General features: G+C 39.0%; 3 protein-coding genes across 3 annotated transcripts; all 3 read right to left on the reverse strand.

Annotated features, from left to right (window-relative positions):
- Nucleotides 1–434: 434 nt before the first annotated feature.
- On the reverse strand, nucleotides 435–3,413 carry LOC111888165 (uncharacterized). The gene is made up of 2 exons (XM_023884293.3): nucleotides 927–3,413; nucleotides 435–828 (listed from the first exon to the last, which is right to left on the reverse strand). The coding sequence occupies exons 1-2, from the start codon at nucleotides 2,685–2,687 to the stop codon at nucleotides 727–729; spliced, it is 1,863 nt and encodes a 620-aa protein (XP_023740061.2). The 5' UTR covers nucleotides 2,688–3,413; the 3' UTR covers nucleotides 435–726.
- LOC111888176 (protein ALP1-like) lies at nucleotides 3,193–3,948 on the reverse strand. Its single transcript, XM_023884306.3, has one exon. It carries the CDS (start codon nucleotides 3,946–3,948, stop codon nucleotides 3,193–3,195), a length of 756 nt encoding a protein of 251 aa, XP_023740074.3.
- A 90-nt stretch (nucleotides 3,949–4,038) lies between these two features.
- On the reverse strand, nucleotides 4,039–4,509 carry LOC128129152 (uncharacterized). The gene has a single exon (XM_052767818.1). The coding sequence runs from the start codon at nucleotides 4,507–4,509 to the stop codon at nucleotides 4,039–4,041; it is 471 nt and encodes a 156-aa protein (XP_052623778.1).
- Nucleotides 4,510–13,369: the final 8,860 nt, after the last annotated feature.

Below are 13,369 nucleotides of genomic sequence, written 5' to 3' on the forward strand. Positions count from 1 at the left end.
AAATCACGTTTGGTAAAACTAGCTGAAAAGCTAGCTGAAATATATAAAATTACATAAAAGGACATGTAAGAATATGTGTTTCTATAATTAATTAAAAGGTGTATTTGGAAAATTTTAAAAAAGCTCCTAAAAAGCTAGTCTAAGTAGCTTTTCAAAAAGCTAGCTTATCAGCTATTTTTTGGCTTACCAAACACGACAACATAAAAAAGCTCGAAAAATAAGCTAGCTGCGCGCCAAACACAGACTTAAGTAGCTTTCAAAAAAGTAGCTTATAAGCTACTTTTTGGCTTACCAAACACAACAACATAAAAAAGCTCGAAAAATAAGCTAGCTTATCAGTTAGCTGTGGCGCGCCAAACACAGCCTTAAGTGATCACTGTAATCCCTTGGTCTGTTTGATGGTTTTCTTGTCCTTATTTGACCGGCTCATAGTATAACATAATCTTAAATAATGATTTTTGAACAAATGTTACATCTTGTTTGCCCTAAAAATCTAAAATGACAAACATGAAAATATAAATAAATGCATAATTACAAATACATACACTAGTCCTTCCAAAAAAAACCAAGCCTGCGAACTGTAACAGTAATAACAAAAATCAACTTCACACCACCCAACTCACATTCCCTCTTGAATTGGTAGCTTCCATGATTAATCATCATTCTAAAAAACGGTGTTCATGCAAAGCTTCGTATAATCTCAAAAGACTTCACTGCTTCTTCCTCCTACGCTGTTTTGATTCCCTTTCGTTCACCCAAAACAAATTCTACATACAAATCCTTGAGAGCAATCACAACCGTCGTTATCAGTGGCCCCACTATCGCTCCCTACACAATCACACATCAAAAAAGTCATTAAAGATATCATGTCGCGTATTATCCATACATATTATATACTTTCATGGTGTTTCTTGTTCATTATTTACCTCCACCGCAGATGGAAAAATAGCAGCACCTCCGAAGATGCTAAGCCCAGTAAGATACGGATTATGACCAGGTATATGCTCTAGAATTTCACTATCACCATTATCAATCATCACAACATGAATAATAGGCAAAAAAATCGCCACTACGTATTTCCCTTCCATCACCAACTGTATAATCGCCGGAATTGTCGCCAAACAATACGGAAGCAACGGGAAGATAGGGCTCACGACTGCAAGTAAAGTCGACACATACAAGAAATGAATGTTGAAAAGTCTAAGCAAAAGACAAGTAAAACACCCCTGAAAGAAAGCAATCTCCGCCGTCGCTAAAAGTATGCCGGAAATTGCTTTGTCCAACACTTCAACACATCGTGTTCTTGCGTTCTTTGGGATCGGAAACATTAGCATAACATGCTCAGTTACACCTTTCGAATCCGATGTTATGAGAGCGTATAACACCCAGATGAATACCATCGATTGTGAAAGAAAACAAAAAAGACCGGCTGCTCCGGTTACTATCGACTCGATAACCACGAACAAAAGCTTAGTGCTGCCTCCCAAGATCGATTGACCACTGGCTAAAACTCTTTGTAGAATGTCTTTTCCTTGAAAAGCAATTTCTTTTGCTTTTTCGATTATATCTTCTCTGCTGATTTGTACTTCTTTGAAGAGAGCATTGACTTCTGGATAAATTGCAGCCCATTCGCCATTTTTGACGTGTCTTCTCAAGTTTAGAATCTTTTCTGCGAATGGATTTGGTGTTGTTAGTGCAGTTGAAGTTACATTAGAATTTGTCGATTTTTCTGCCATTACGTTTTTCATTTCATCGACAATTTCTGTCATGTTGTATTCTGCTGCTAAACTATCAATCTGTTCGTAAACTGTTCCATAAAACTGGGTTGTGTACTTTGCTAACATTTCTCTAACATCGTTTTCAGCCATCCATTGTTTGACACCAATTTTCTCTGCGTAATCGCTTTCTTCAACGCGTAGTTTGATCGAATAAACCGCGTCTCTCCCTTCAACTCCGATTTTATATGAGAAAAACATCGCTGCAACTAGAGAACCAACGATCATTCCCAATATTAATCCGATTGCTACGATGGTTTGTAATTTCTTCAAGATTCCTCTTGTTAGAAACGATGTGCGAGGTGTTCGTTTGAAGCTATAGCTTTTGAAAGACGAAACAACCGACATGCATTCGACATTGTAATTGGCCGTAAACATAAACCCTAATACTAACAGAGATGTAGCGCCAAGTCCACCAAATTGTTCATACGCCATAACGAAAACCCATAAAGACACCAATCGTCTGAACACAATCGAAAACCCACTTCGTTTCCTCTTCGGAGGATTGAAACTCCTCTTGTGACGACCGATTATTTTATAGAAAAGATCTTTGATTTCAATAATGGTTCCGATGAAAGCTCTGAACATGGATGCAGGTACGGCCATAATTGTATCTGGTATTCCTGATTCCAAGGGTCTGGTCCAAAATGAAACTAAGGTTTGTTGAATTCCTCGAAGAGGGATTGAACAGATAACAGCCCAAAGCAATGCCCGGAGATAATATTCGAGGATTTTACTTACACCGTAGAGAAGGAGAAGGGCGAAGGCGACGCCGGCGTGGGCCATGGCTATGTAGAGCGCCAATCGTATCTGAGGATCGTCGGTGAGGGAGGAACCTTCCATATCTGGGTCGCGTGGTGGCCGAGGCTTGGGATGGATTTCCGGTTTGAGGGGGGATGCTGATCGTAACATTTGTTTCTACAGCGGTTAGGTGGAGGAGATTGGATGGTTTTTTTGGGTGGAAAGATGGAACAAGTCCCATTTATAGGATGTTTGAAAGAGAAAGCATTGGACGATGAACCTGAAACACAAGAGAATTTGGGGAAACTGAAGGATGAAACGGATGGTGGTGGTGTTATGCGGCAATAGGCCCATAGCCATGCATGGAGATTGGAGCACACTACGAGGTAAGGTAAGGCTGGAGGGAGTGGTGCCACCGAAACCGCACTCCCTCCCTCGCCACGTAAGCGCCACATCACATTTTACCACTTAAGTGTGGTTTCTTGCCACACCAAGGGTAATTTAATATACCTTCTATTTAATATACCTTCTATTTTAATAAAAAAAAAACATAATTCTTCATTACTTGAAAATAAAAAAAAAAACAGTACATTGCGTTACTAAAAAAAAAACCACACACATGACATTTAAATAACCCTATAAACTTAAAAAACATAAATAAAATAACTAAAGGAAACTACATAAAGTCGTTCTCCGAGAACTCGTCTTCGGGGTCATCCGGTGGATCCAAATTAAGGTTAATGTTTTGAACCCCGTAAATGTGTTCCACCAAGTCATTGCGAAGATTATGAAATGTTTCATTGCAACGTATCTCTGCTCTTCTGTTTATATACTCTTCGCCACCAATTTCTATTGGCTGTGTCTCTGGTATTATTTCTTCCTCGTCAAACACACATATCGCTCTTTCTTCGTCTTCGATAATCATGTTATGCAATATAATACACGTATACATGATTTCTTGAAGTTTTTCCTCGCCCAAATAAGCTGCTGGTTTTTTCAGTATGAACCATCGTTTCTTCAGAGCTCCAAAAGCACGCTCAACATCTTTCCTAGCTCTTTCTTGAGCTCTCTTGAATTTCTTTCGTCTAGAACCATGTGGAGCTGAAAACGACTTAACAAACACAGCATACTCAGGATAGATTCCATCGACCAGATAATAACCATACTTATATGGCGTTCCATGCACTTGAAAAGAAGAATCTGGTGCGGATCCATCGTATATGTTGTTAAATATTGGTGAACGGTTAAGAACGTTGATGTCGTTAATCGAACCAGGAGAACCAAAAAAAGCATGCCAAATCCACATATCTTGTGATGCAACTGCTTCAAGTACCACCGTTGGGTGACCATGATCACCTCGTGTAAATTGCCCATGATATGCTGTAGGGCAATTTTCCCATGCCCAATGGAGACAATCTAAGCTTCCTAGCATTCCAGGAAACCCATGCACACTAGCATGATGAGCTTGCAATTGCAAGATGTCATTACGTATAGGCTTACGTAAATATTTTGGACCATAAAACTAAATGACAGTTTTGCAGAAAAAATGGAGACTGTCTCGTGCTGTCCTAGCAGACATCCTAAAACTTTCGTCTAACGCATCAGGCGGAATGCCATATGCTAACTGACGAAGTGCGGCCGTGCATTTTTGTAACGGAGTGAAACCGGGTGTACCTCTAGCATCGTAGCGTTGTTGAAAAAAACTGCACTCCCTCGTTACATCTTCAACTATACGTTCGAATAAACCTTTGAGCATTCTGAAGCGCCTACGAAAATAATACCTTTGGTAAGTGGCATTCTCTGCAAAATAGTCTTGCACCAAACGTTGGTTGGCTTCTTCACGATTTCTGTAAATGTATCTTCGTGTTCTCTGTTGAGAACTTGCAGCTGCGTTGTTACATACAACGTTGTATGTTTGTTCCGCCATTTGAACACACGCAATAGCGGTATCAAAAATAGTTTGAAATTCTTCAGAAGATGAAGAAGATGACATTTTTTGGAGAGTGGTGATTTAAAAAAAAAAATTTTGAGAGAGAGAAGATTGTATTGTGAAAAAAATTGAGTTTGATATGTGTATATATATAGGAAGGAAAGAAAAAAAAAAACAAAAAAAAAAAAAGAAAAAAAGAAAAAAAAAAGGGGGGAAATTGCGTTCAACGGTCAAGAATATGACCAACCAATCAAATACCGCGGTCTTCAAGGGCCGCACTGCGGTCTCAATGGCAGGAAACCGCACCCTGGGGGCGGTGTTCCCTGCTGATGTGGCACCAAAGTGCGGTCTCCTACCGCACCACTCCGAGAAGTCTAAGGATCGATGGAGGATGCCACGTGATTACAACCTACATTTGTTTATTACTATGATTTATGACAGTTAAAAAAGAAAATCAAAATTTTCGATTTTTTAACACATCGTCCATTTTTTTTCACTATACACAAAAGACACTGTAATTACTCCGTACAAATTTTATTATTCAGACAAAAAACATATAGATTAAGAAAAACCACTACTTTTATTTAATAAAATGACAGTTTTGTCATTACTTTGCATTTAATGTTAGTTGGTTAAGTAATAATGAGGAATATTTTGGTAAAAATGTTATTTATTTTTAGAAGTGGACTATTATTTTGGGACAAACCAAAAAGGAAATATGGATTATAATTTTAGGACGGAGGGAGTATTTGTTTCCTTAAACTTTGTCATTGATTATAAGAGGAAATGACTCAAAATGGTAACTATGTTTCAAATTCGTTCAAAAACCACCATCCAATTTGGTATGTTCAAAAAACACCATCTAAGTAAACTTTTTTGTACAAAAAACACCAACAAACTATATGTTTTGTTCAAATATTACACATTGGCTCTTACAAGTTAAATGATGATTTGACTTAACTATTATGACATGACATAATAATTATTGACAAAACAATAAATAATATATTCCTTCTTTAAAAATCGATTTAGGGTTTCTTCATGAACGAATGACTTCTTCTTCTCCTATGATTGCTCTTTTTCTTCTAAAGTGATGATCTCGAACTCAAGTCTAAAACCCTAATTCTTGACGTAAGGCAAAAAGGGCTCCTTTACCCGTGCCTTAATGGGCCTCTTTCCTCCTAAGGCCTAAATCCATAAAAAGCCCAAAAAGGCATCAAAGCCCAACTACAAGGCATCTAAGGCCCAATATGGCCCAAGAACCCCCAACATGGCCTTAAGCCCAAAAAATGACCTGCTATAATCAGGTGGGCCCGAGGCCTAACTTAAACAAGTCCATCTATACGCCCAGCATATGTTGAAGCCTCTGCAATCCAGATTTCGAGCCAGTATGTCTGGCGTAATCCTAGCGTACGCCCAACGTACTCAAAGAGGGTCAAGAACTGCCAAGTACGTTGGGTGTACGTTAGGAGTACGCTAGGAAGATTGGCCTTCTAAAGATTGGCGGTTCTTGACCATAGCCGAGTATGCTAGCGTACGCTAGGAGTACGTCAGGCGTACTAGATCGACATCCGAATCGTAGAGGCTTCAACATATGTTGGGCGTATGCATGGACTTGTTTAAGTTAGGCCTCGGGCCCACCTGATTGTAGCAGGTCATTTTTTGGGCTTAAGGCCATGTTGGGGGTTCTTGGGCCTTAGAGGTCTTGTAGTCAGGGCCGGTCCAAGTCAAATTGAGACCCGGGGCGATAAGAAAAAATGGGGCTCTTATAACTTTTTTTTTTGTAAAGAAAGACAACACCTCGCAAATATTTGGTTAATTAGAAATAAACAATATAATTACAAGCTAGGAACTCTGAACCTATGAAAAAAAAAAACTTCAGGACAAGCACCGAAAGCCAAACAAACATTACAACTATTAATATAGAAAAAAATGCAAGAACACATAACATAATGAACCTTAATACATAAAGGCAACAAAGAAAAATAAAGAAAGTTACATTCAGGGGCTTTTTGATGCATATTAAATTGAAATAGGTAATAACATATTAACAATTAGATTAACAAAAAAAAATATTAGTGCTGACTTTGTTGTTGGTTGTTTTGTTAATAACGTAGTTGAAAAGTGCCCAATACAACATAAAATTTTGATTCCTAAAATACAGAGAAATAGATATTCTGGAAACCATAAACAAGAAAATTAAGTTCAAGAATGTCTCTAATTTAAACAGATTAAAAGTCGATTTCTTCTGTAACTTTCACAACTTCATAAAAAATTGAATTTCACAAAAGAAAAAGAGATTTCAAAAAGGCTAGAACTTACACAGATTCAAAATCAGATTATCATAAGTCAATTTTGTCAACAGTCCTCGATTCTGAATGAATCGAAATTTTTGGCGATTGAGAAAGAAATCGAAATATCGAACTTAGGCAGCGTTGCAACGACTGTAGCTCTTGATTATAGTCGCTAGAAGGTTTGATTCAGAAAATAAATAAAATAATTTCCCATTCAACAGTGTCGTTTCATGAGAAAAAAAAAAAAGGAAGAAAGCGAAAATAAGAAGGATACAAAAGAATCGAGTTTCACTTTTCTGAAATCGTGAAAAAAGGAGAAATAATCAGACTATTGTTTCTAAAATAGATTTCGATTCAACGACTCTCGATTTTTCACGAATCAGTCTGGTTCGGTCATTTCAGTGGTAGATTATACAAATTCAGTAAATCAGGAAAAAAAAAGAGGAATAAATTGATTAACTTGAACTCTGATGAATAAATTGATTAACTTGAACTATGAGGAATAAACTGATTAACTTGAACTATTGAAGAAGAAATAGTGGAGAAGAGCTAATTGTTGGATCATGGAGAATTGGTTGTGTCGTTTGGATTTTCTATAGACATGATTCATGAGGAGGTATGATTGATGAAGCCTTGGAAGTCGGACGCACGCCTGCTCAAAATCCGGCTCCCGCTCCCGCTCCTCTTTGGATTAGAGAATTGGGCTTTAGAAACTAGTCCACAAGGCTTAAAAATAATGGGCCAATATAACATTGTAACATGTATAAAATGGGGCCCTTTGGCATTTGGGGGCCCGAGGCGGTCGCCCAGCTTGCCCAGGCCTATGGGCCGGCCATGCTTGTAGTTGGGCTTGGATGCCTTTTTGGGCTTTTTATGGATTTGAGCCTTAGGAGGAGGGAGGCTCGTTGAGGTAGGGGTAAAGGAGCCCCTTTTGCCTTAAGTCAATAATTAGGGTTTTGGACTTGAGTTCGAGATCATCACTTTAGAAAATAAAGAGCAATCATAGGAGAAGAAGAAGTCATTCGGTCATGAAGAAAACCTAAATCGATTTTTAAAGGAGGATTATATCATTTATTGTTTCGTCAATAATTATTATGCCATGTCATAATAGTTAAGCCAATTCATCATCTAACCTATAAGAGTCAGTTACTGGTGGGTAATATTTGAACAAAACATATAGTTTGTTGGTGTTTTTTGTATAAAAAGTTTACTTGGATGGTGTTTTTTGAACATACCAAATTTGGATGGTGTTTTTTGAATGATTTTGATATATAGTTACCCCTTTGAGTCATTTCCTATTGTTTTTTTCCTTTACTTATTTTTTACCGGTAATTGCTGGTTACCATAAGGTCAAATTTGAACAAAGAAGGTACTTCGTTGGTGTTTTTGTACAAATGCTTTACTTGGATGGTGTTTTTTGGACACACCAAACTTGAATGATATTTTTTGAACGATTTTGAAACATAGTTACCCATATAAGTCATTTTCCCTGATTATAATTATTAAATCTTATTATCAAAATTATTAAGGGTTACAAATAGATACATAATTGTACTTTAGCCTTAGGTTTTGTCAATTGGACTAGGACCACCAACTAATTGGATCCAACTTCACCATCTCGGCGTAGCAAACACCCTACCAAGAGGTGGAGGCATGTTTGCCACCCCTAGAGGTCAGTGTCGCATATGTCGGCGGTCAAATATGATAAGCAGTCATTTTAGGGTTGGCTCAGACGGTGGACAACCCGGGCAACCGTCCAGGGTCCACGTCTCTAAGGGGCCCAAAATATATGGCTATATATTCTATATATGTAACACCCCAAAGTTTGGAAAGTCAAGAAAAGAAAGAAGACCTTAATTTTAAGGGGAGACTCGGCGAGTCCATGGAGGGACTCGGCGAGTCCGAGCGGGATCCGGGTCGAGGTGTAAGCGACCGACTCGACGAGTCGGCCAAGGAGACTCGACGAGTTGGGTCTGAACGAGGAAAACCCTAAATCCGGGACTTGGAGCCTATTTAAGCGTCTCAATCTCCTTCCTAGTGTTCCTTTACTGCCTCTCTACCCCAGAACACCAAACCCTAGCCTTCATATCAGTCTTAGAGCTAGATCTTGCCTTGAAGAGTGCACTAAAACTTGGAAAAGGAAGAAAGTCTTTGGAGGTGCAAGAAGGGACTGTGGATCCGGGATTGAGAAGACATTTCAGATCAATTGGAGGTAATAAGCTGTTGCTTGGAATCCCTTTGCACCTAGATCTATTCTCATGTGTGAGTTTTGGACATTTTGGCTTGATAAGTAACCATTTCGAGTTAGAGGTCCAGATCTGAGGTTGCTACCTCAGATCCATGTTTGTTTTGGTCTAGAATCCCCTAAAGTATCAGCCCTTGGTATGTTGAAGAAGTATGTAGCCATAAACCCTAGTTTGAATGTATTTTAAGCCTGGATCTCTTGATCTACACGTAAAGTTTGCCACTTTACGTGGGAGATAGGCCTTAGAAGTATGGATCTATGAGTTGGAAGCCTGCTTGGCTCGAAAAGCCACTGCATGGATTAAGGACTGAATAGACTCGGCGAGTCCTTCGAGTGGACTCGGCGAGTATCTTGAAGATGAGGAGGAACTCGACAAGTGGGATGGACAGCTCGTCGAGTTGGATGAAGTTAGGCATCAACTCGGCGAGTTGGAAGAACAACTCGACGAGTTGGTTGAAGATTGCCTTGGACTCGGCGAGTCTATTAGTGGACTCGGCGAGTCAGGTCGCGAAACCTCAAACCCTTCGAGTTGAGACTCGAATCGGTGAGTCGGGTGGTGACTCAGCGAGTTGGACAGGACAGGACTTGGAACTAGTTGGACTCGGCGAGTCAAGTCGCGAATAGAAAGACCCTGAGCTTATGAACTCGGCGAGTCATTAGGAGGACTCGGCGAGTAGGGTTGACCTGGAAGGTTGACTTTGACCAGAGTTGACTTAGTTGATTGTCAGACTAAGTGTTATATGTATATTGATAGCTCGGAGAGCTAGAGGAGCAGCGATTCAGGGGATTGTCGAGTAGCAACCAGAGGTTTATCAGCAGAGCTCAGCAGTTCAGGTGAGTTTCCTTCCAGTAGGAACGGGTCTAAGGCCACAATGCCGGCCCGTTTAGCTAGCAGTAGTATCCGGATTTTGATCCGATGCAGTAGTTAGCATGTTTGATGCCTTCGTGGCTCAGACAGGATTTATGTGTGTTCATGCTAGTAGATATGTTTATGATATGTTCAGTCAGCTTCGAACTTCGGTTCGATGTAGGGGACAAGGTCCCAATCAGCTTTGGACTTCGGTCCGATGTAGTAGTTAGTATGTTTAATGCCTTCGTGGCTCAGACAGGATTTATGTGTTTATGCTAGTTGATATGTTTATGCTATGTTCAGTCAGCTTCGGACTTCGGTCCGATGTAGGGGACAAGGTCCCAGTCAGATTCGGACTTCGATCCGATGTCAGCTTCGAACTTCGGTCTGATGTAGGGGACAAGGTCCCGGTCAGCTTCGGACTTCGGTCCGATGTCAGCTTCGGACTTCGGTCCGATGTAGGGGACAAGGTCCCAGTCAGCTTCGGACTTCAGTTCGATGTAGGGGACAAGGTCCCAGTCAGCTTCGGACTTCGGTCCGATGTCAGCTTCGGACTTCGATTCGATGTAGGGGACAAGGTCCCAGTCAGCTTCGGACTTCGGTTCGATGTAGGGGGCAAGGCCCCAGTTAGTCCGGACTTCGGTCCGATGCAGTGGGCAAGGCCCAGTATGTGCTTTATATGTTATTGTGTGGTATATGGTAGATTAGGGGAGCTCACTAAGCTTCATGCTTACGGTTTTCAGTTTTGGTTTCAGGTACTCAGTTTTCAAAAGAGGAGCTCGGGATGATTGCAGAGCACACACCATAGTCAGTTAGCCTGGGAATGTTTGACTCTGATAATGATATTATGTTTTGAATTTAATACTCGAGAGTTATGTTTGACTTATGATACGTTTTTATAAATCCAGTTTTAGTAATGTTTTAAAAGAAATTTTTAGTCGTGATTTTTGGGTCGTTACGATATATTAAAAAAATTGCACATATTTCTTAGGGGCCTAATTGCCCAAATCCTAATATAGCCTAAATTAATATTAGCCCACGAAAATAAAGAAATTAGTCTGATGCTAAACAAAAGTGCTTTTGGGAGGGGTGGGAACGAATGAAGATCCAAATTGGGAATGGGATTCGAATCGACATCATCGATAGTTGAATCGTCGTCTACATCTAGCAGGAACTCGTGCATTGTCGACATCTTGATTGCCGCTCGACATCAGAACTCAGAAACATATTCAAGTATCGCCTTTTTTCTCCCTCAGACTCTGCTTCTCACTCTCGTTTCTCTCAGAGTCTCGAAATCTATCATTCCACTTCTGCCTCTCAATCTCGATTCTTGACCACGCCATCCCCTTTTGACTTTATGTTGATTTCATAATCGTTAGGACTCATGTAGATAACTTTAAGGTATGATTTATGTTCCTGAAAACTTATAGATTTGTATATCACTTTTCTATTTTTAAATTTTGTTTCCGATTTTGTATTCTCAATCTAAGTTTGTGTATCAGATTTCTTTTTCTTGAAGATTATAATTGTTTTTCTGAATTTTGTTTCTACATCAGATTTCTGAAGGTGATTATTACATAAATAGTGAAACAAGATGCCCTAAGCTTTAGATTTTTCACCCATCAAGGTAAAATGCTTGTAGACGTTGTATGTTAATTGTATAATGATTATAATCAGTAGTTTTATGTTCCAAATTTCATATGTTTGTTTCTAATTTGATTCTTTCATAGTCTTAACTCCAAATATTAGATTTCTTACTTGATAAGGTAAATTGTTAGTCAGAATTTTATGTTATCATATTTTTTTTATCTATAATTTTTATTACTTTTGTTATAGATTTTATTTTCCAGATTGCTTTGGTACTGGACTTCCACAAATTTAAGATATAAATATGGTGTATTCATTTCCTAAAGAAGCCTTTAGTTAATGATAACCATAAAATGTGTAACGGCCTATTTCCACAACCAAAAATTTTCATTTTTATTAAGATAAAACTTCCCGATTTATTAGCCCATTAATTAAGAAAACCATTTATTCCGAGTTACATTTATTAAAAATTAGAGTATTGTAGAAACAAAAAATCTTCAGTGTTGCTAATGAGTGTGTATAATCCCGTCTTCGCCTTCCAACAATAACCGATGATACCTGAAACCATAAACAACTGGATAAGCATAAAGCTTAGTGAGTTTTCCACCAAAATACCCTCATATAAACAAATCACAAATACAATCGAACATGTTGGGTCCAGTCAACCATCGGGTTGGAATACCCCAGGTTGGAATGCCAATATACAACAGGTCCAATAAGCCATCGGGCTGGAATACCCAGGGTTTGTTGGCCTACCGCCTCAACCCCACCTCTCTGCCCAAGCCTCCGTGCCTATGGCTTATATCCGACCCACACCGGGTATCTTGGCCTACTGCACAAAGCAGGACCACCTCAACCCAAACCAAACACATATGTCGACATATAAACAATCAGGATCAAGTAGGCACATAATACAAGCAAACAACAATCATACATCTCACTATTTCCTACTAATCCTCTCACAACATACAGCCCTACTACCAGCTAACCCCCATTGAATGCGTAACCATAAATAACCAGAGGTGAGATAGACACCTGAACAGATGTTCCTACTCTAGAGCCACAACCAAACAATGAACAGACAAGAGAGCCTAGACCAAGAGTTCTCAGGCTATCCTACATGACCACTGATAGTCCCTAAGGGCACTCCATAAAACATTACCAACAACACAGATAACATACGGTTCTATAGGTTATTACCATAAAAGCAACATACTCAATACTAGGAGACAAATCTAACTGATCACTATAGCATAGCAACATACTCGATACCAGAACACAGATCTAACAGATCATTACAGCATAACAACATACTTAATACCATAACACATATCTAACAGATCACTACAACATAGCAGTATATTAAATATCAATAATCCAAGGAATGCATGGCCATATATGCCTATAGGTGAGATAGTCACCTGAACATGTGATCCTACTTGATATTGCCATATTTATACATATTTTAAGGCAATATTTATTTACATTTTTATTAACATTTCGGCTATTTGCATAGAATTATGGTACTTATAAGTTTAAATTGTTATTTGCAGCCAAAGTGAAGCATTTTCGAAGATAGAGACTAAAATTGACAGAATATGGAACTTTGGAGATTGAAGAAAAGAAGAACGGGAAAAGTCAACAAAAGACGCACTCACGACGTGAATAATTCATGATTCATGACGTGAGTGTAGAATTCTAGAAGATATGTATGCGGGTGAAAGATTCCTTGCCGAACACGCTTATCCCATATTCATGACATGAATCTTTATGGTTCACGACATGAACTCGGGAAATCAGAAAACTGTAAGTTCCCTTGCCCATTACGACTTGAGAAGTTTTTAGCTGATTGAAAGGTTAATTGAAGACAATTTTAAGTAGAAAAAGAATTATGGAAAAGGTTTTCAACATCAAAATGAGTAAAGGTTCATAATTAGTTAGTTAGTT

Source organism: Lactuca sativa, chromosome 9 (assembly GCF_002870075.4).
Source record: "Lactuca sativa cultivar Salinas chromosome 9, Lsat_Salinas_v11, whole genome shotgun sequence".
In the NCBI taxonomy this organism is placed as follows: Eukaryota; Viridiplantae; Streptophyta; class Magnoliopsida; order Asterales; family Asteraceae; genus Lactuca; species Lactuca sativa.

What these genes read in the sequence shown, in the direction of transcription:
- LOC111888165 (XM_023884293.3), bottom strand. Translation starts at nt 2,687, where the DNA reads ATGTTACGATCAGCATCCCCCCTCAAACCGGAAATCCATCCCAAGCCT. An exon ending in TTTTTCCATCTGCGGTGGAG is followed by an intron (nt 829 to 926) that starts GTAAATAATGAA and finishes GTGATTGTGTAG; the next exon opens with GGAGCGATAGTGGGGCCACT.
- LOC111888176 (XM_023884306.3), bottom strand. Translation starts at nt 3,948, where the DNA reads ATGCTAGGAAGCTTAGATTGTCTCCATTGGGCATGGGAAAATTGCCCT.
- LOC128129152 (XM_052767818.1), bottom strand. Translation starts at nt 4,509, where the DNA reads ATGTCATCTTCTTCATCTTCTGAAGAATTTCAAACTATTTTTGATACC.